The 14,908-nt window shown below is 40.9% G+C and overlaps 1 protein-coding gene across 3 annotated transcripts in view; it reads right to left on the bottom strand.

Moving 5' to 3' along the window:
- Nucleotides 1-14,908, bottom strand: part of LOC107227623 (CCR4-NOT transcription complex subunit 6-like) — a 505,041-nt gene that overhangs the window by 33,371 nt on the left and 456,762 nt on the right. For all 3 annotated transcript variants that reach the window (XM_046742294.1, XM_015668823.2, XM_046742302.1), the window contains one exon: nucleotides 6,983-7,051. In XM_046742294.1, the coding sequence (XP_046598250.1) occupies nucleotides 6,983-7,051 (69 nt within the window). The remainder of the gene's footprint in view (nucleotides 1-6,982; nucleotides 7,052-14,908) is intronic.

Raw genomic sequence — 14,908 nt, 5'->3', positions numbered from 1 at the left:
GAAGAGGAGAGACAAACGGAGGGGAAAGAAGCAGAGGCGGTAGTTGCAAAGCACATTTAACAGCAGTTTGTTTGAGAAGTGAGCACTTACGTAGCAATATATCAGACCGGCTGCCAGAACCCCTGCGCGTATCAATGTTACCTTGGTAGTTCTCGACTGGGCTCCACTCAACCTGACTTTCCTTTCTCTCTCTCTATCTTTCTATCTCTTTATTTCTCACTTGCGCATCGTTCATTCCTCCTTCGAGGGCTCACCTCAGATTCAGCCTCCTTAGCCTGAACCTCGCACTGTCGTGCGGACGAGCTAAATTAAACTTAAAGCCAGACAAACTGCGAGGCAAGGATTGAAACCAATAAATAAACGACTTTGGCACCATTCGATACTAAAATCGGCAACAGGAGCGCATGGAAGGCTATAAATTAGCCCTAACCGCCTTTCCTTCGACCCTTCCACACTTGCCGCAACATCCTTTACCTCCGTATCTACACCGGAGTCAACCTGATTCTGACACAGGTAGAGTTGAGCAGTGTCGATATTGAAAGGTGCTGCAAAACAGCTGTAAAAATATACGAAGTACCAAGTTCAGGTGATTCAGACTTCAATGGGTGAAAGCAAACATTGCTGAGTCTGTAATTCGAATATCTTCACACCAATTGAGAAAAGGTAACGAATAGATACTGGACGACCCGATTTCTATTGTAACTTACCGAGTTTCCAAGCTATATGTCGTAAATCGCCGGCAATGTTTCTTTGAAGCTATCTCGACGAATAATACAGTTCTTCGCCATTTCTAAATTCAAGATATTTCGAACATCATAAGTGCATATAAGTCGGATGAAATTTCTTTTGGTATCTAGGAACATAAATCATTTCTGGTTATATCCTTTAACAAATTACTTGCAGGGTCAGATTTGATTTATTCAGTCTGAATTTAAAGTCATATCAGATGCATAGTTTAAAAGGAATCGACCTTAATAATATAATTTACCTCCATAATAGTGCGTTGCCAGCGATGATTAATGTTATTCGGATGATAAACGATTAGAAATATGGTTCAACTTTTTCGCTTTCAAGATATATGCTTCCTAGATAAGTAATTAATTCTGAACTTGACTAGTTCAAAATGATATTGAGAATTTACAGGCTATATAACCGGTGCCTTCCGATCACGTTCGATAATTTGCAAACAGTTAAGCTTGTAGGATTCACTGCAACGTCGAAATATCTAAGATCTTGATGCGTAAACCGTTGCGGCAATGAAGAGACTCAAGACGCAAAATGGTTCTTAGGAAGCTAGCCAGCAGCTGATAGCCATCGAACAAGCAGTTAAACCGATGGCAGAAACATTGTCCTATCATTACACTGTGTGAACATGAAATAAAAAAAACACTGAACCGAACACGGTGATAACGATACACGCGAAGCAGATGGCTCGCGGCATTTCTCTCGACAGTTCAGTTCCGCTACCAAAAGACTTCTTCCGCTCGTATATTGCGCTCTACAATAGCGTCGTATTGTAAATAATGAACGGCGTAAACTATAATGAAGTGATTTACGTCCACACCACCCTGCGCCGGGTTTACAATAGCTTCTTTTTGGCCAGTAGCGGTCGTTCTACCGCGCCATGCATACCCGCACCCATCGCCATGTGCCCGTTCCTCCCTGCCGAGCTCGTAGAGTGGCATAGTCGACGATGGCCAAGCCCGATGGACCGGCTGTGCAATAAATCTGCCCAGATGCTGCAGCGCTGTGGCGTGGCTTGGCGTGGATGACGTGGACCTTGGAGTTGAGTAACTCGCCAGGCGAAACGGAGAGCTGAGAGCATTGGTCAAGATGGAAGATATTGAGGAAGGCTACGTATCGTTAGAATGCGATACTTGGACCAAGGAAGTTAGCTGGCCAACTTTTGGATCATCGATTAGGAAATTGGTCGCAAGTTGTCTTCGCGAAGAAGGGTAACGATTGGCACAGGTGTTACTGGTGGCAACTCGATCAATAAAAACCAGTCGATACTGGAACGAACTTATCAGTGATGAAACTTCGCTATGACCAGTAACCAATGGTTCAGCAATTTCTCAAGGGACATGAAACACTATCGACAGTCACGATTCTTCAAACCCCAGCGTTTATTCATAATCAGTACGAATTACCGCTCATCGATTTATGTCTGAAGAACACAGTGCAAAAAGTAATCACTTTTAGTAGGGAGTATGATGTGAGCCTGTCGTCTTATCAGTTCAATTCATGTCATCCAGCATGATTGTTGCGGGTAACGAAGGGCGTCTGTGATCGTCAAACCCACAGCGAGTGGTAAGAGGGGCTGACAGTACCTCCTTTGCGGCAATCGGATTCAGAGCCAAGATTACGCCTCGCCCTGGATGATGGCATGAACTAACTAATTGTGAGCCACAGCTTAGAGCCTTAGAATGTAGCGGAGGGGCTCTGACACTTTAATCCCAAGTGATGCAGTGTCACAGTATCTCGAAATTTACGCGTGTATATTCGAGGGTAATTGGTTCGCTGATGCTTCGGGGTGACATCCGAAGTGTTTTCGTTCCATTTCTCGGTTGGAATACTCTCTGCTATTCGGGCGTGATGACGGATCACGGGTATTTTGCACGCGTTTTGATTAGTTCATCGCTGGTGCAAAACAACGAATGACTCGGAACAGGGTTTATCGGTTTCATCAAGATTGTTCTAAAAGCGGAGAGGGAGAAAATATGAAGGCTTCACACGTAGATCTTTCGCTGTTCACGTGCTATGATGTACATGCTACCTTTAACGCTTCTTAAATTTTTTATCTATTCGTGTGACGTAGGGCACTGAAAAAAAAAATTAGTAGAAAATTGATTAGTCAGCCTACACTGTGTTATCCCTGTTTGATGTACGAATTGAAATTCTTCAATATTATGGATTTCGTATACGATATTTTTCGAATCAATATGTATAACAGATTTTTATTTATAAAGAATTTCAATACCTCATATCAGGATCTTATTTACACACAAGCGTCTTACCGCACAATATTCTTCGATGGATTTATTTACCGAAAATTCTGCCATGGATTATAATGAGATGTGTTTCGTGTCATTATGCAAACCTTATTAGTGAAATACTTTTTACGAATTCAGGACTAGTCATGTAATTTCGTTTCTTAGAATTTGTAATACTCATTTCTGACACAGTTCTGACTTTCATCTTGCGAAAGGTTTTGCGATGCTCAAAAGGGGCTCATTCAGCTGAGTTGTCATTAGGAGTGACATCAAACTCGTAGCCATTACAAATCGGCTTTCATCGTAATCATTGTTGCGAACTTTATTGTTATATTAGTCATTGTTGCTGTTAGGAATGCATTATAACGACGTCGTATCGGCTGTAATGAGTAACAACTGTCCCTGGGCGGTTATTTGCTGCGTGCGAATGTATAATGCGCTCTTCATTACGGCAATTTTGTACCAAGGACTGCCTTAATAACCCTAATAACCGTAATCAATTATTGTCGTTATAGCAGCACGCTCCATATATCGCATATATAATGTTGTGTCGTAATCCCAAAGAACGAGGATTGCGGTTTGAGGGCCGGCCTTTCCCTTTGCCACGTCCCTCCCTTTCCTCGCTCACTCTCTTTCATCTCCACCGATCTAAAAATCCTAAAAAATCCACCCTGCAGTGTTGGCAAAACGGTGAAAAAATAAATAAAATAAAAATGTGAAATGAGGAATGTTTACGAGGCCACGCAGGCATTCAACGGCGTAATTACGAACAAGTCAGAAGACATGCTGTTAATGGTAAGGCCATACTCTGCAGCTCACCCGTAACAGAGCTTGCGTATATATACATATATATGTAGTATGAAAGAGGATCAAAGACCAGCTGTTACCCGATAACGAGGCAATTATAAACGTTTCAGAATGATTGTGAAAAAAAAGGAGGAATATTTGATAAAAAAAAAAAAAAGAAAAAATAAGCCGGGTAAAATCGACGCGATGAGGGCATAACCCGGCGGTGTGTGCTCGTCGTGAATTTCTCAGCAGGGTAGTCGGTATGTGCCGAGCTGCGCTCTCCGGTTTTAATTTAAGAGGATTCATATTGTTGAAACAAAATCCCTAATTTCCTGTCGGGGCTGCTGTATGAACTGACAGGGATATTATTCTTTAATATCCTGTTAATCCAATCAACCAGACCGTAACGAGACGGCCACGGTGTATATATCTCTGCACCGAGTAATCCATGCGTGACATTGATTCACGTCTGCGCGAGACCGATGTCAACGTCCAGGTTCACCGCCTGTACGAGGGGGGAATCCTCTCTTGGCTAGGGCCACAGATCGTTCCTAATCCTCCGTTTCCATGACTACCACAAAGTGTTTGAAGCGGTTAATTACTTGCCCAAGCACGTGTCCTCAAACCCTGAACAGACCGCGCCGAAATACCGATGCAGCGCATCAGCCAGTATTGGCGTTCTTCGAACACTTCCCCCCTTCTTGCCTACTCGACAACCTCGACCCACTACTGGAAACGCAAAGCTTGGTAAACGATTTGCGCAAACGTCGGAGCTTTTCACGTGTTAAAATTTCACTTTCGAAGGTAATGTGGTGTAAGAAATTTTCACCGCCCAAATCCAACACTGCACGTAGTTCCATGGAGTTTCGTACTGTTTCGTTTATGGGTTAACGTATCTGGCGCGTTACTCGAGTGGTTGTTACTGACTTCGGAATCTCGGGTGCAACGGTCATCGAAATCTTTTGTAATCTTTTGTGGTTTTCGGAAATCAAATGCAATTGTGCCGAATCATTGAAGTGTCTCGAAATCTGAGAAGTCTTAGAATCCTATACATTATTTGTAAACCCCTGAAATCTCGAAATCTGGTAAGCATGAAATCGACGAGTTATTAACTCCACGATATTACTCTATACAGAATAAAACCTATTCATGTATACATTTTATATATAAAATTGAAGCGGTTTAGGGATGATCGGGGTTCGCATTGGCTTAAAAAAAAAACGTTAAATTTTCACATCGGCAAGATATTCCACTGAATACTCTGAGACGTTGAAACTCGAGATTAGAGCTGACTGCACATTTTTGTCAATACTGAATCTGCTCTTTGATGCTTTTTATAAACGAACGGAAGTATCGGTGTCCGAAAAAGTGGGAGCTATAAAACGAGGCAGCGTTTTACACGCGATTTTATTTGGTCGCGGATCAAATGAAAGGTGAACATTTCGAACGTATCAAGCGCTTTGGTAAGAAGTGCCACATCGAATCGACCGATCGTTTGAATATAGATCAATTTATCAAAGCAGTCTATTGAAACCGACCTTTCGTTTCCGCGCTTGCCGCAAGTGGACGAGCATTGCCTGATTAGTCGATCATTTGCCTGACTGATTGTTAAAATTAACTGTCAGTAAAAGCCGTATTTGCTACAAAGATTCCTCTTCATTCCTCCAGAACGTATATAGAAAATTTGAACAATTACAAAAACGCAGATTAGTTTGTCTTCTCGACTACCGCGGATATTAGAATTGAAAGAAGAAATGTTTAAAAAATAAATCAACATAGTGTTAAACAGAATGGAATGATAAAAAGTAAAGAGGAGAAAAAAATTCGACGGAAAAAAAGTCCCCGCTCTCAAAGGAGCCTATTTAGCCGAACGTCTATTGTGCTCTGGTATTTTGTGCGCGGATCTCTGGTTGGTACGTGTTGGCGGTGGCGGCCGCCGGCGTTTGTTGTTTGCTCATGGCACACAGAACGTCTCGTCGCGTTCCTTTCATATATTTATTTCCAGGAGAGATTTCATTGTGAAGATATAACAGGGAACAAATGTCTCGGTGCTATCATCGAGCGGACCATATTTCATCGAGTCTTTTGCCAGCACGTGGGTGGGTAGAAATTAATGCACAGAGCAATCCGCATCGTACCCGCTATACCCGGCTAACTAATTGCTTCCTTACATCGCCATGTCCGCTGTTATACTTGCACAATGCGGTGATGTGAAAAATATCGATGAGACGAGACGATAACCTGATTTGAAGCGGATAAAATCGCGACAATTTTGGATCACGAGGGTACAACTTTAGGTGGAAATTCCTTTTTCTGACACCCAACAGTCACGATGCACTTACACGGTGTTTGGAAATGGTAAAGCATCTAGCTGGAGAATAAGTGTAATTTTGGGATGCTAGGTGATAAAGCCAATTTTTCATCAACGTCGTAAAAAACGAATGAGCACTTTCCCATATTACATTACCCGTGGATTATATGTCCATCACGCAGAGGTGGAAAAGTTCTGCAAGTACAATTTTACAGTGTCATCCGATGCCGAGAGAGTGGAGAAATTTAATAAATCGCTCTGCGATATAGTGAAAATGTACGAATTTATGAGTGCAAGTTACGACAAAATATAATTTCCTAGACGAGAAAATTCTTATGTTAATATAGTCCAAGCAAGAATTTTAGCTGTCAAAGAGAAAATTTTCAATGCAATAGCGAAGGTTTTGCAAACATAGCCAAGCAGAGTTCCAATGTTATTTAAACTAGCAAAATTGTAGCAATCGTAACAAATTTTTCTGTACGACTATATTAACATTAAGATTTTCTGGTCCGGCTCAACTTTTGTCTCATTTACCGTTAAAACAACAGATATAACATTATTATATGTGATTATGAATTTTCAAGTTGACCCCAAAAAATGGTTTTGTAGTATTCCATATCAGGAATCTTTGGACAATTTTAACACCGCCATTTTTGACAGTGCAAGACTACAAAATTCGCCGTCACATTTCAGATTCATGAAACTTCACAGTTTGCGTGATTTAGGTGGAAGTGAAACATTCATTTCAGCACTTCAAAAACATTTGAGACGAGTCTGACTGAGATCTTTGGCAGCTCCCTAAATCATAAGATTTCCCGTTATCACACGGCATTCCCCGGCGTCTGTGATCGTATCTAGGTATTATATAAATGAAGGATGTGTTACTCACAGGTCGGTCGAGTCCTGTTGGGCCTTGTCAAGGGGATCCATGGTCTCTGCGGTGGATGGTTTGCCGTTACTGTAACACAACAAATATAATTTTATGCAAATTATATCCACGCGTCCGCTTGAGAGTATGTGTACACGTATTTTATGTATGTTATGCGTGTGTAGTCTGTGCTACACACCCTCCGTAAGCACAGGACAAACACATGTAGATACTACGGGCATGGGGAGGTAGGTGGGTACCCATGAATACAAAGCAGGGGATTAAAAACTTTAAGTTCAAGTAATGATAGCGTTTCAACGACTTCCAATTATCCTTAACGATTTCAACCTCTGGTGAAAATTCTGAAGGTGAAAGTTGCCCGAGTTTAATTGTACGGCTCGATGAGCTTCTTATTGTTTTATGATAATGCAGAAGGCTTATCAAATATCGAGTGATGAAAAAGTGATGAGGCTTTAGCTACTGCAAAGATTCATCCACGCCAATGGCTTTCTAGGTACTGAATATCCCACGAGAATCATGTGAAATGCATTGACCGTCTGACAGGCAATCATTAATTTACGAGTGGAGCGAATTTTAAATACAAAGGACGGAGTATAGCTTGCCGAATGATTGGTTGCTCACATTCTTTGTGAGGCAAACCGCTTGCAAGGAATGGGTATAAATCTTATTGCAGTGAATGCGATTATTGCAGAGATAATTAATCTGTCGGGGGAAAATCAAATCGCCAGTACGAAGGATAATTGTCGGATAATCTCATCGTTAGCGTAATGAACCAGATGGTATTCTAAATATAAGTACACACATCGTATAATTTGTAACACATGATGATACTAATTTCTTGATTTCACATAAATGTTGGACGCGTTTGATTGAGACTCGATCAAAATTGGTATGTAAAATTCCAACCATTCGTTACGTCAGGAATAAAACGTGTCCAGGTCTGCATGAATTTTCATTCTGCGTGAAATCTGCAGAGACTCGGAGAGTTGGCGAGTGTAAAGCATGCGACAATCCCGTAACTGTTGGTAAAATCTCTGAACTCTGAAACGCGATTCAACTTTGACACAAATGGAGGAACATTAGCGAAGGCAAAGCAGGCGAGTAGGGAAGCGAACGGAACAGCGAGAAATGGCGGGCGTAAAGGTAATCAGAATTAACAATTCGAGGTCCCCCACTGCGAGTCGGGTGAGTCGGAGAAACAGCGTTAGGAGAAGATGGCAGAAGGGTTCGAGGTGGTAGGAAAGTGCCGGTTATACACCAGTTTGACGAAGTTCCCGGGTTGGTTTGCGTTAAACTTGTACCACGAGCCAGTTGGCTGATGTGAGCTATGCTCAATGCAGACATTCTACACCCTGTCGAGTGATTCAGACGCTTGGAGGAATGGATCTCTGGCATTGGAATAAAGGATGTCTAGAAATCCATAAGTGCTCAGTCAGTCGAACTAATGGTGTGATTCATTCTACTGAATGCGTAACGATTGAATTTAGGAACTTAATTATAACACGGTAGATTTTATCGGTGTAACTTTTCGATACTAAGGTTATAAGAATGTTACGTTTAGTAGCTCACAAAAATGTCTGTATATAAAGAATATAGCGATAACCGTGGCGATTAAATGTGGGATTCAGATACTGATGAAAACTAGAACCGTTTGTTCGAATGGTCAAGGACAGTTTTTTCGTTCCTTCGCGCACTGTTCGATAGGATCAGCGATGTCCCAATACAGGAAGATTTTTTTGCAAGTATAACGGAAGTGACAATGCCATTATTGATCTTCACTCTATGAAGGTGAAGTAATCTGAAGCTAAGTGAGCGCCTAGTTATATGCATGAATGTATGTTGGAGTTGGTAGCGAGCTACGGAACGCCACAGAGTTTCCCACAGTCAGGAAGCATTCCCCGGTAATTATTGGCGTTGTGGGCACGGTTATCGGTTCATAGAAGCGGATGCTTACTGGATCGCCTCGCCTCGCTTCATCTTACCTTGACTTTCCTTAACCGCGACCAGCTCACCTAACGTCAACTCGTGCCAAGCTCGTTGCACAGGACAACGCATAATGGTACGAGTTTTACCATCTGAATATACAATAATTATCATCGCCGTGCGTTCGGTTACGTCGGCAGACATATCATTAGAAGCATCTGCCGCTGCAACATCCAACGACATCCTAAACACGAAATAATGTCCTTACTTCGCTGGAAGTGTATGCCTTTAAATACCGAGGGTGAGACCTGAAATTACGTATAAAAGTACAGCATGGGTGCTGGTAGAACTAATGAGCGAGATAAATATGCGGCTTGTTAAGGCTTGAGCTTTATGCTGACGTAATGACCGTAGGATGCAAATGTTCCCGTCCAATCCTTAAAATGTTGAATGTGCTCTCATAAGCCTTGGACATGGGATAAAAATTCTGTTACGTTTACTGTAAGCATGGCGGGGTTATTATTGCTGCTGAAATTGCCGTCAGAATTTTAAATTGTTTGTACTTGAATGAGACTGCGACTGCAGAAAAAAAAAAAAAAATTCAATCACTCACACAGTACTACTGAAATATTATAAATAGTTTTCATTTTTGCTGCAATTGCATCAACTTGCAGCGCAATAAAATTTCAGTAGAAAAATGGGAAATTAGTACGTCTAAATCGGAATGTACCTTACACCATGGTTGCAACCGATTTTACGGTATGATAAGAGATTTGGAGTTTCCGGGAGGGTTCACCTCTGCATGGTTTGGAATTGTTGAGCAGTACTCAAGCAGACGGAACACATGTTCCGAGGAAAGTTGCCGAATTTCAGTGGAAATACTGCAGAGGTGAACTCACCGTAAGCTTGTTTGGAACAAAGTTTTAGAGACGTTTCTTCTTGTTTATGCTTTGTAAGTAATTTTCCAATTAAGGATGAAAGTGTTCCGCAATGTATATGTACAGAGTTTTTGTATATCGGAATATGGATACTGTCACGAGAGATGTAGCCGAGCAGGATTTTAACGAATGACGAAGGATGATACGAGGAAGTAAAATAAATCAAACTAAACCCCGTGTGTATCGAGTTTCGGAACCGGGCCACGAAACGAGAACGAGGTTAATACGGAAACTAGAGATACTAGGGTGTATTTTAGGTCACGTATCTTATTTCCAACTTCTTTGCGGTCAGTAAAAGTTATCGAAGTCGGAGTGATTAATACCGTCAATATACTATAAGTGAGGATTTTGTTTTTTTTTCGGGAATATCTTTGCAGTGTTATCACTCGCCAATTTTTTTTTTTCTAATTTACAGAGTAGTCTGATTCAATTTTGATTCCAGATACTGTTAAATGCACTTGATTTACAATCTCTTTAACTTTGCCTTCAGCTAGACGAAGAAACTGTCCTTTGAAAGCGGCACCATTTCAGTATCGGAGACCAAAAGACGATGAAAAATTATTCGGAGAGTATTTGCTTCAATACCTATCAGTCCGCACAACTTGTTAGTAAGTAAATGTTTTTTTTTTTTTTGTTAAATTCGAGCATGCAATTCTCGGCTTGAGAATTGAAATTTAAAAAAATGTCTGAAAACATCATTTTCATTCGTATTTTGAGCATGCTTATTATCTTGGAAATGATAATTTTGATAAGTATCGCCGAAACTGTTTGTCATTTTGATTATATCATCTGGACGGATCATAACGGACATTGGTCCTGACGTCTTGAGTAGTAAATGCATACATCACTGACATGTTTTATATCACATCAAGATCCACTGTATGCTGAGACGTGAATCGTTTATGTAAAGTACACAAAACCATCGTACGAGCCTCACAATTGATCCGGTAACAGAGAAAAGATAGAGGAATAGATTCGTGCGTGATAAACAAGAGTAAGCTTTCAAGTAACGGAGACCGGCGTGTGATAAGCACCACAAAACATCCCCGAAGCGTACATCGCACAATTTTCAGTCTCACGAGGAAACCCCGATCTGGTCGAGGCATTAGACGAGAGAAACTTCTTTCCCAAAATCCCCAGGGATCCTCTTGAAAATCCTGAAAGCTATTGACGTCGAGGAGAGGGAAAAAAAAAGAGGAACAAGAACGTGGAAAACACGCGTGTCTCTTAAAAACTTATATTCATAAAAATGAGGTCTCACCAAGCCGATCGAAGTATTTATAGAATATTCAGTTGAAAACGCTACCCGGAGGACCAAATCGGGTCAGAGTGAGGAAATTAGAACATAATAGACGGTGTTGAAGTTGTATTTTACCAGCGTTGCAGTGAGTTGCCTTCCTGTCGAATTTCGTCGTCATTCGGGCCCTTCTGGCCTTCTTCACGAAGTTGCTGCAGGATGATTGAAGCAGTGCTGTTGCCGCATACCTCGACCCAACTCGTGAGACGGTATTTCGCCGAGATAGATTGAGTGGTTGAGTTCCTGATGAGACGACAGATTGTGCTCACTGCTGAATAATAATGCTCGAGGTTCTCCCGCGCACACATAGACCTGTACCAGAGATTAAGTTGGTAGAGCCAACACCGCGAGGCGTATGTATTGTTGGGCCGCCAAGCTATGCGTCTCTTACCTGGTACCTGCCTTGGTACAGCTCCACCATACCTGTACTTCTATTCACTTACCACCGGCTTGATGTAGCCGTCGTGGGAGGCAACTGATTTAGGTGTGCCTATTTACGGGGATGTATCTTGCATGAGGAAGGTTTTCACCTGTCAGCGCTGAGTCGAATGGAAACAAGGGTTTTGAGTCGGGTTACCTCGCAAGCAATCATGCTTAGGTATATCGCTTATGTATCCGAAGTACGGAACGTCGACGGTGCCCGTTTAACCGAACTGTTTTCGATTAGGAGACAGATTCTCGCGGCAATGATGATGCTCGTCAAATTTTTACTCGCTCTATAGCTTTACGTTAATATAAGCTTTTCGATAACCATGCAGTGACGTGTTTTTGTCACTTTAATGGATTTGGACGGGGGCGATAAAGAATTTTCTTACATTTTCAGGCCTCCGATTTACTTCGGTACCTTGCAACAGCGGCACCAAACCGATCAAAGTCATTTCAGAACGTCGTTTGACGCTACAGTCGACTTGGTTTGTATAAATAACCCTATTGCAAACGACCAGGTGAGTCTTGTTTACTTCGCTGTTGTTCTGAGACATCTATGCTACTTATTCGTTTGGCAAAGACACTGAACATTGATTTTCGCTTAAAATTTTTCGGGTGATAGTGTTTTATCTACGTTCAAGCTATTGTGAGCTTCGAGTCTCGGGAAAGCATTATGCTGATCTTCAATTCGCTTAGAAGGGTACGCATGAGTTAACATGTGAAAACGTAGGGGATTTATGGGAAGCTGTATTCCAGGAGCGAGAGGATTATTCACCCCAAAAACCACTGAAGATGCTTATGAGAGGCACTGTGGCGAAAAAATTGTGCTTTGGTAGATTCTGTGAGTACGATTACAAAAAATTTCACTTTGTGTGATTCAAGGTCTGATTATAGTGTTTTTCGAAGTGTTCCAAAAGTTTCACGTTGCTTTGTTTTATCCACTTCAAGTATTGATCGATCGGAATCGTGAAAACCGGATGTTGCCCGGAAGATGCGACGGACAAGGAAGTGAGTGAACCGCAATTTCTTCTAAAAAAAAAAAAAAGAAAAATGCTCAGATGCCGATTTTTTTCATCAACTTCGATGTGCTTCGCCACCGGGAAAGTCCGGAAAAAATGAATTAGATTATTCGCTTCCACATATATCAGAATTTTCATTGTCTTATACAGTTTATGAAACCTTTAAACTTTAACTTATAAAAACCGTTCGGTTTCCTTGTTACGAATAATTTGACAGATTTAATTTTCATTATTATTTTACATTGATTTCTATTGGATGAAATGATGAAAGAAAACAATATGATTGATTGTGCCGAGGTGTGAGTCCATTTCTACAATGTCCCATCAATTTTTATTACGAATTCACGGCCGCTGGTATGCCAAACACCAGGGTTCTTCATACGTATGTGTCATACATATATTCATAAATATATATCGCGAAAATATAGAAAAACATTGCTTTCAGTCTGGAAGTTAATTTATTGATAAATCAATTTGGCGAAGAAAATTTAGATGAGGGTGCAACAGGAATTTGTTAACGAAGCAGCTTCCCCCTGTCTCTCACATTTGCGTTCTTTCCCTCATTTTTTCTCACGTTTTTCTCTCTTTCCCTCACCGATGCTCGGGTGAACGAGCCCGTAGCGCGTAGGCAGTGAGTTTATTACGCAATTACAATCGCGACTTTAGTAGATGCGGAGACGAAAGTTACGATGGTATCACAGCTAGATACTCCAGGCACATACAAGTATAACTTGGCCGCTTATACGGGTTTGGCAAAGGTTCTGAGGACGAAGCGTGGTGCTGCACGTCGTCTCATTAGCATGAGTTTGTTACGTAAATATAGTTGGCTGGTTAAATACGAGAATAGAACAATTACCGGTCTGTATAATAGGCACAAAACTCGCGAACGAAGCCGTCGATGAACTGAGGTGCAGGTTGAACTTGGTAGCTGGCTTTCGGCCTCGTGGTCATCGTCGAAATATATAGCGTTGAAAAGATCTTTTGATATACAGTTTCCTCCGAGTTAATTGCAGTCACCCTTATAATTGGTTACCGCCATCTGTCACTAAATAAGTAGGTTAGGTGGTTGGGAAAATTGACAATTTTCATGGAAATTTTGTCCCAGAGGGCGAGAGAACGGAATTAGAGTTGTTGCACACTTAAAAGTGTAATTGACTTCGATAATTAATTCAATTACCCTGAGGGATTTCAGTCAAACATCGGGAGTAAGCCGGAGGGAAGACACAAATCTTTCTCATTTACGAACAATAATTACAATTAAAAAATCATTTTATACCGCATTAAAACTGTCTAATTGTTTTCTTAACACTATAAATCAAATAACGGGGGGAAAAATTTTACCTCTCGGTGTGAGAACGGACAGCATTGTTCGGTATAACTTTCCGTTACAGTTTATTGATCATACCGCTCGATTGAGGTTAAACATTTTTTACTGTGTATCTTTGTATCAGGGCTGAGCGATTGAGCGATTAATCGGAAAACGACGAAACGATTAATTGAAAACACAAACAATTTATGTCTACGATTAATTGGGAATGGATTTTTCTGTTTTTAGATTTTTCTTTCAAGTAAACGAAATGAAATTAGTTATTAGACGTAAAATTGCTGGTTTTGGCGAAGGAGTCACAAAAATACACAGCATCGTGTGAAATTAAAGACTAAAGAATTAACGTTTAAGGAGAATGGCAATTGGAGAGATTATCCTCATTTAAAAAATGGTTATTTGATCACTTTCGCAGAGAAAAAAATGACTAATGCATTTACTTCTTTGGGAATTAATGCGTTTTTGTTGATAACCTTAATAAAATATTTGTAACTGGAAATTTCCCCCATGTTAAATTTGTAAGTAAATATAACTGCATACTCAAAAAATTTTAAAACCAAGCTGTGCCAGTCTCTAACAATTTTGTCGGAGATTCTATTAAATTCAACAGCAATTTATTTCTCGTAAATGTATCCAAAATTTAATCTGAATTATCGATCAAATAAAATGAGTGAAAATTGATGTAAATTGGTTCCTTTCAAGTACGTTTCTCGTAAAATCCGCAGAAGAGGAACGGTTTTGATTCCTATTGGTTCCCTCATTTCTGGGGGGAAAGACACTTGCCTTCTTTCGCACAAAGAGTCTTCAATTTTCGACTCATCTTTTACAGTCTGACTTGGCTAGCTTAGCGAGTATTGCAGAGATTTCTTCCCGCAAGCATAATAAATCGACAATAAATGATTTCCTGCTTCTAATTCTCGAGTAACTCGCTGCCTTTACCGCTCGGAACGTCGAAAGGTGAAGCCCTTGGGCCCTTGAAGGCGCCAGTAAGGCCGGATA

This window comes from Neodiprion lecontei, chromosome 1 (assembly GCF_021901455.1).
Source record: "Neodiprion lecontei isolate iyNeoLeco1 chromosome 1, iyNeoLeco1.1, whole genome shotgun sequence".
Taxonomy (NCBI): Eukaryota; Metazoa; Arthropoda; class Insecta; order Hymenoptera; family Diprionidae; genus Neodiprion; species Neodiprion lecontei.
This window is presented reverse-complemented; position numbering and strand designations above follow the sequence as displayed.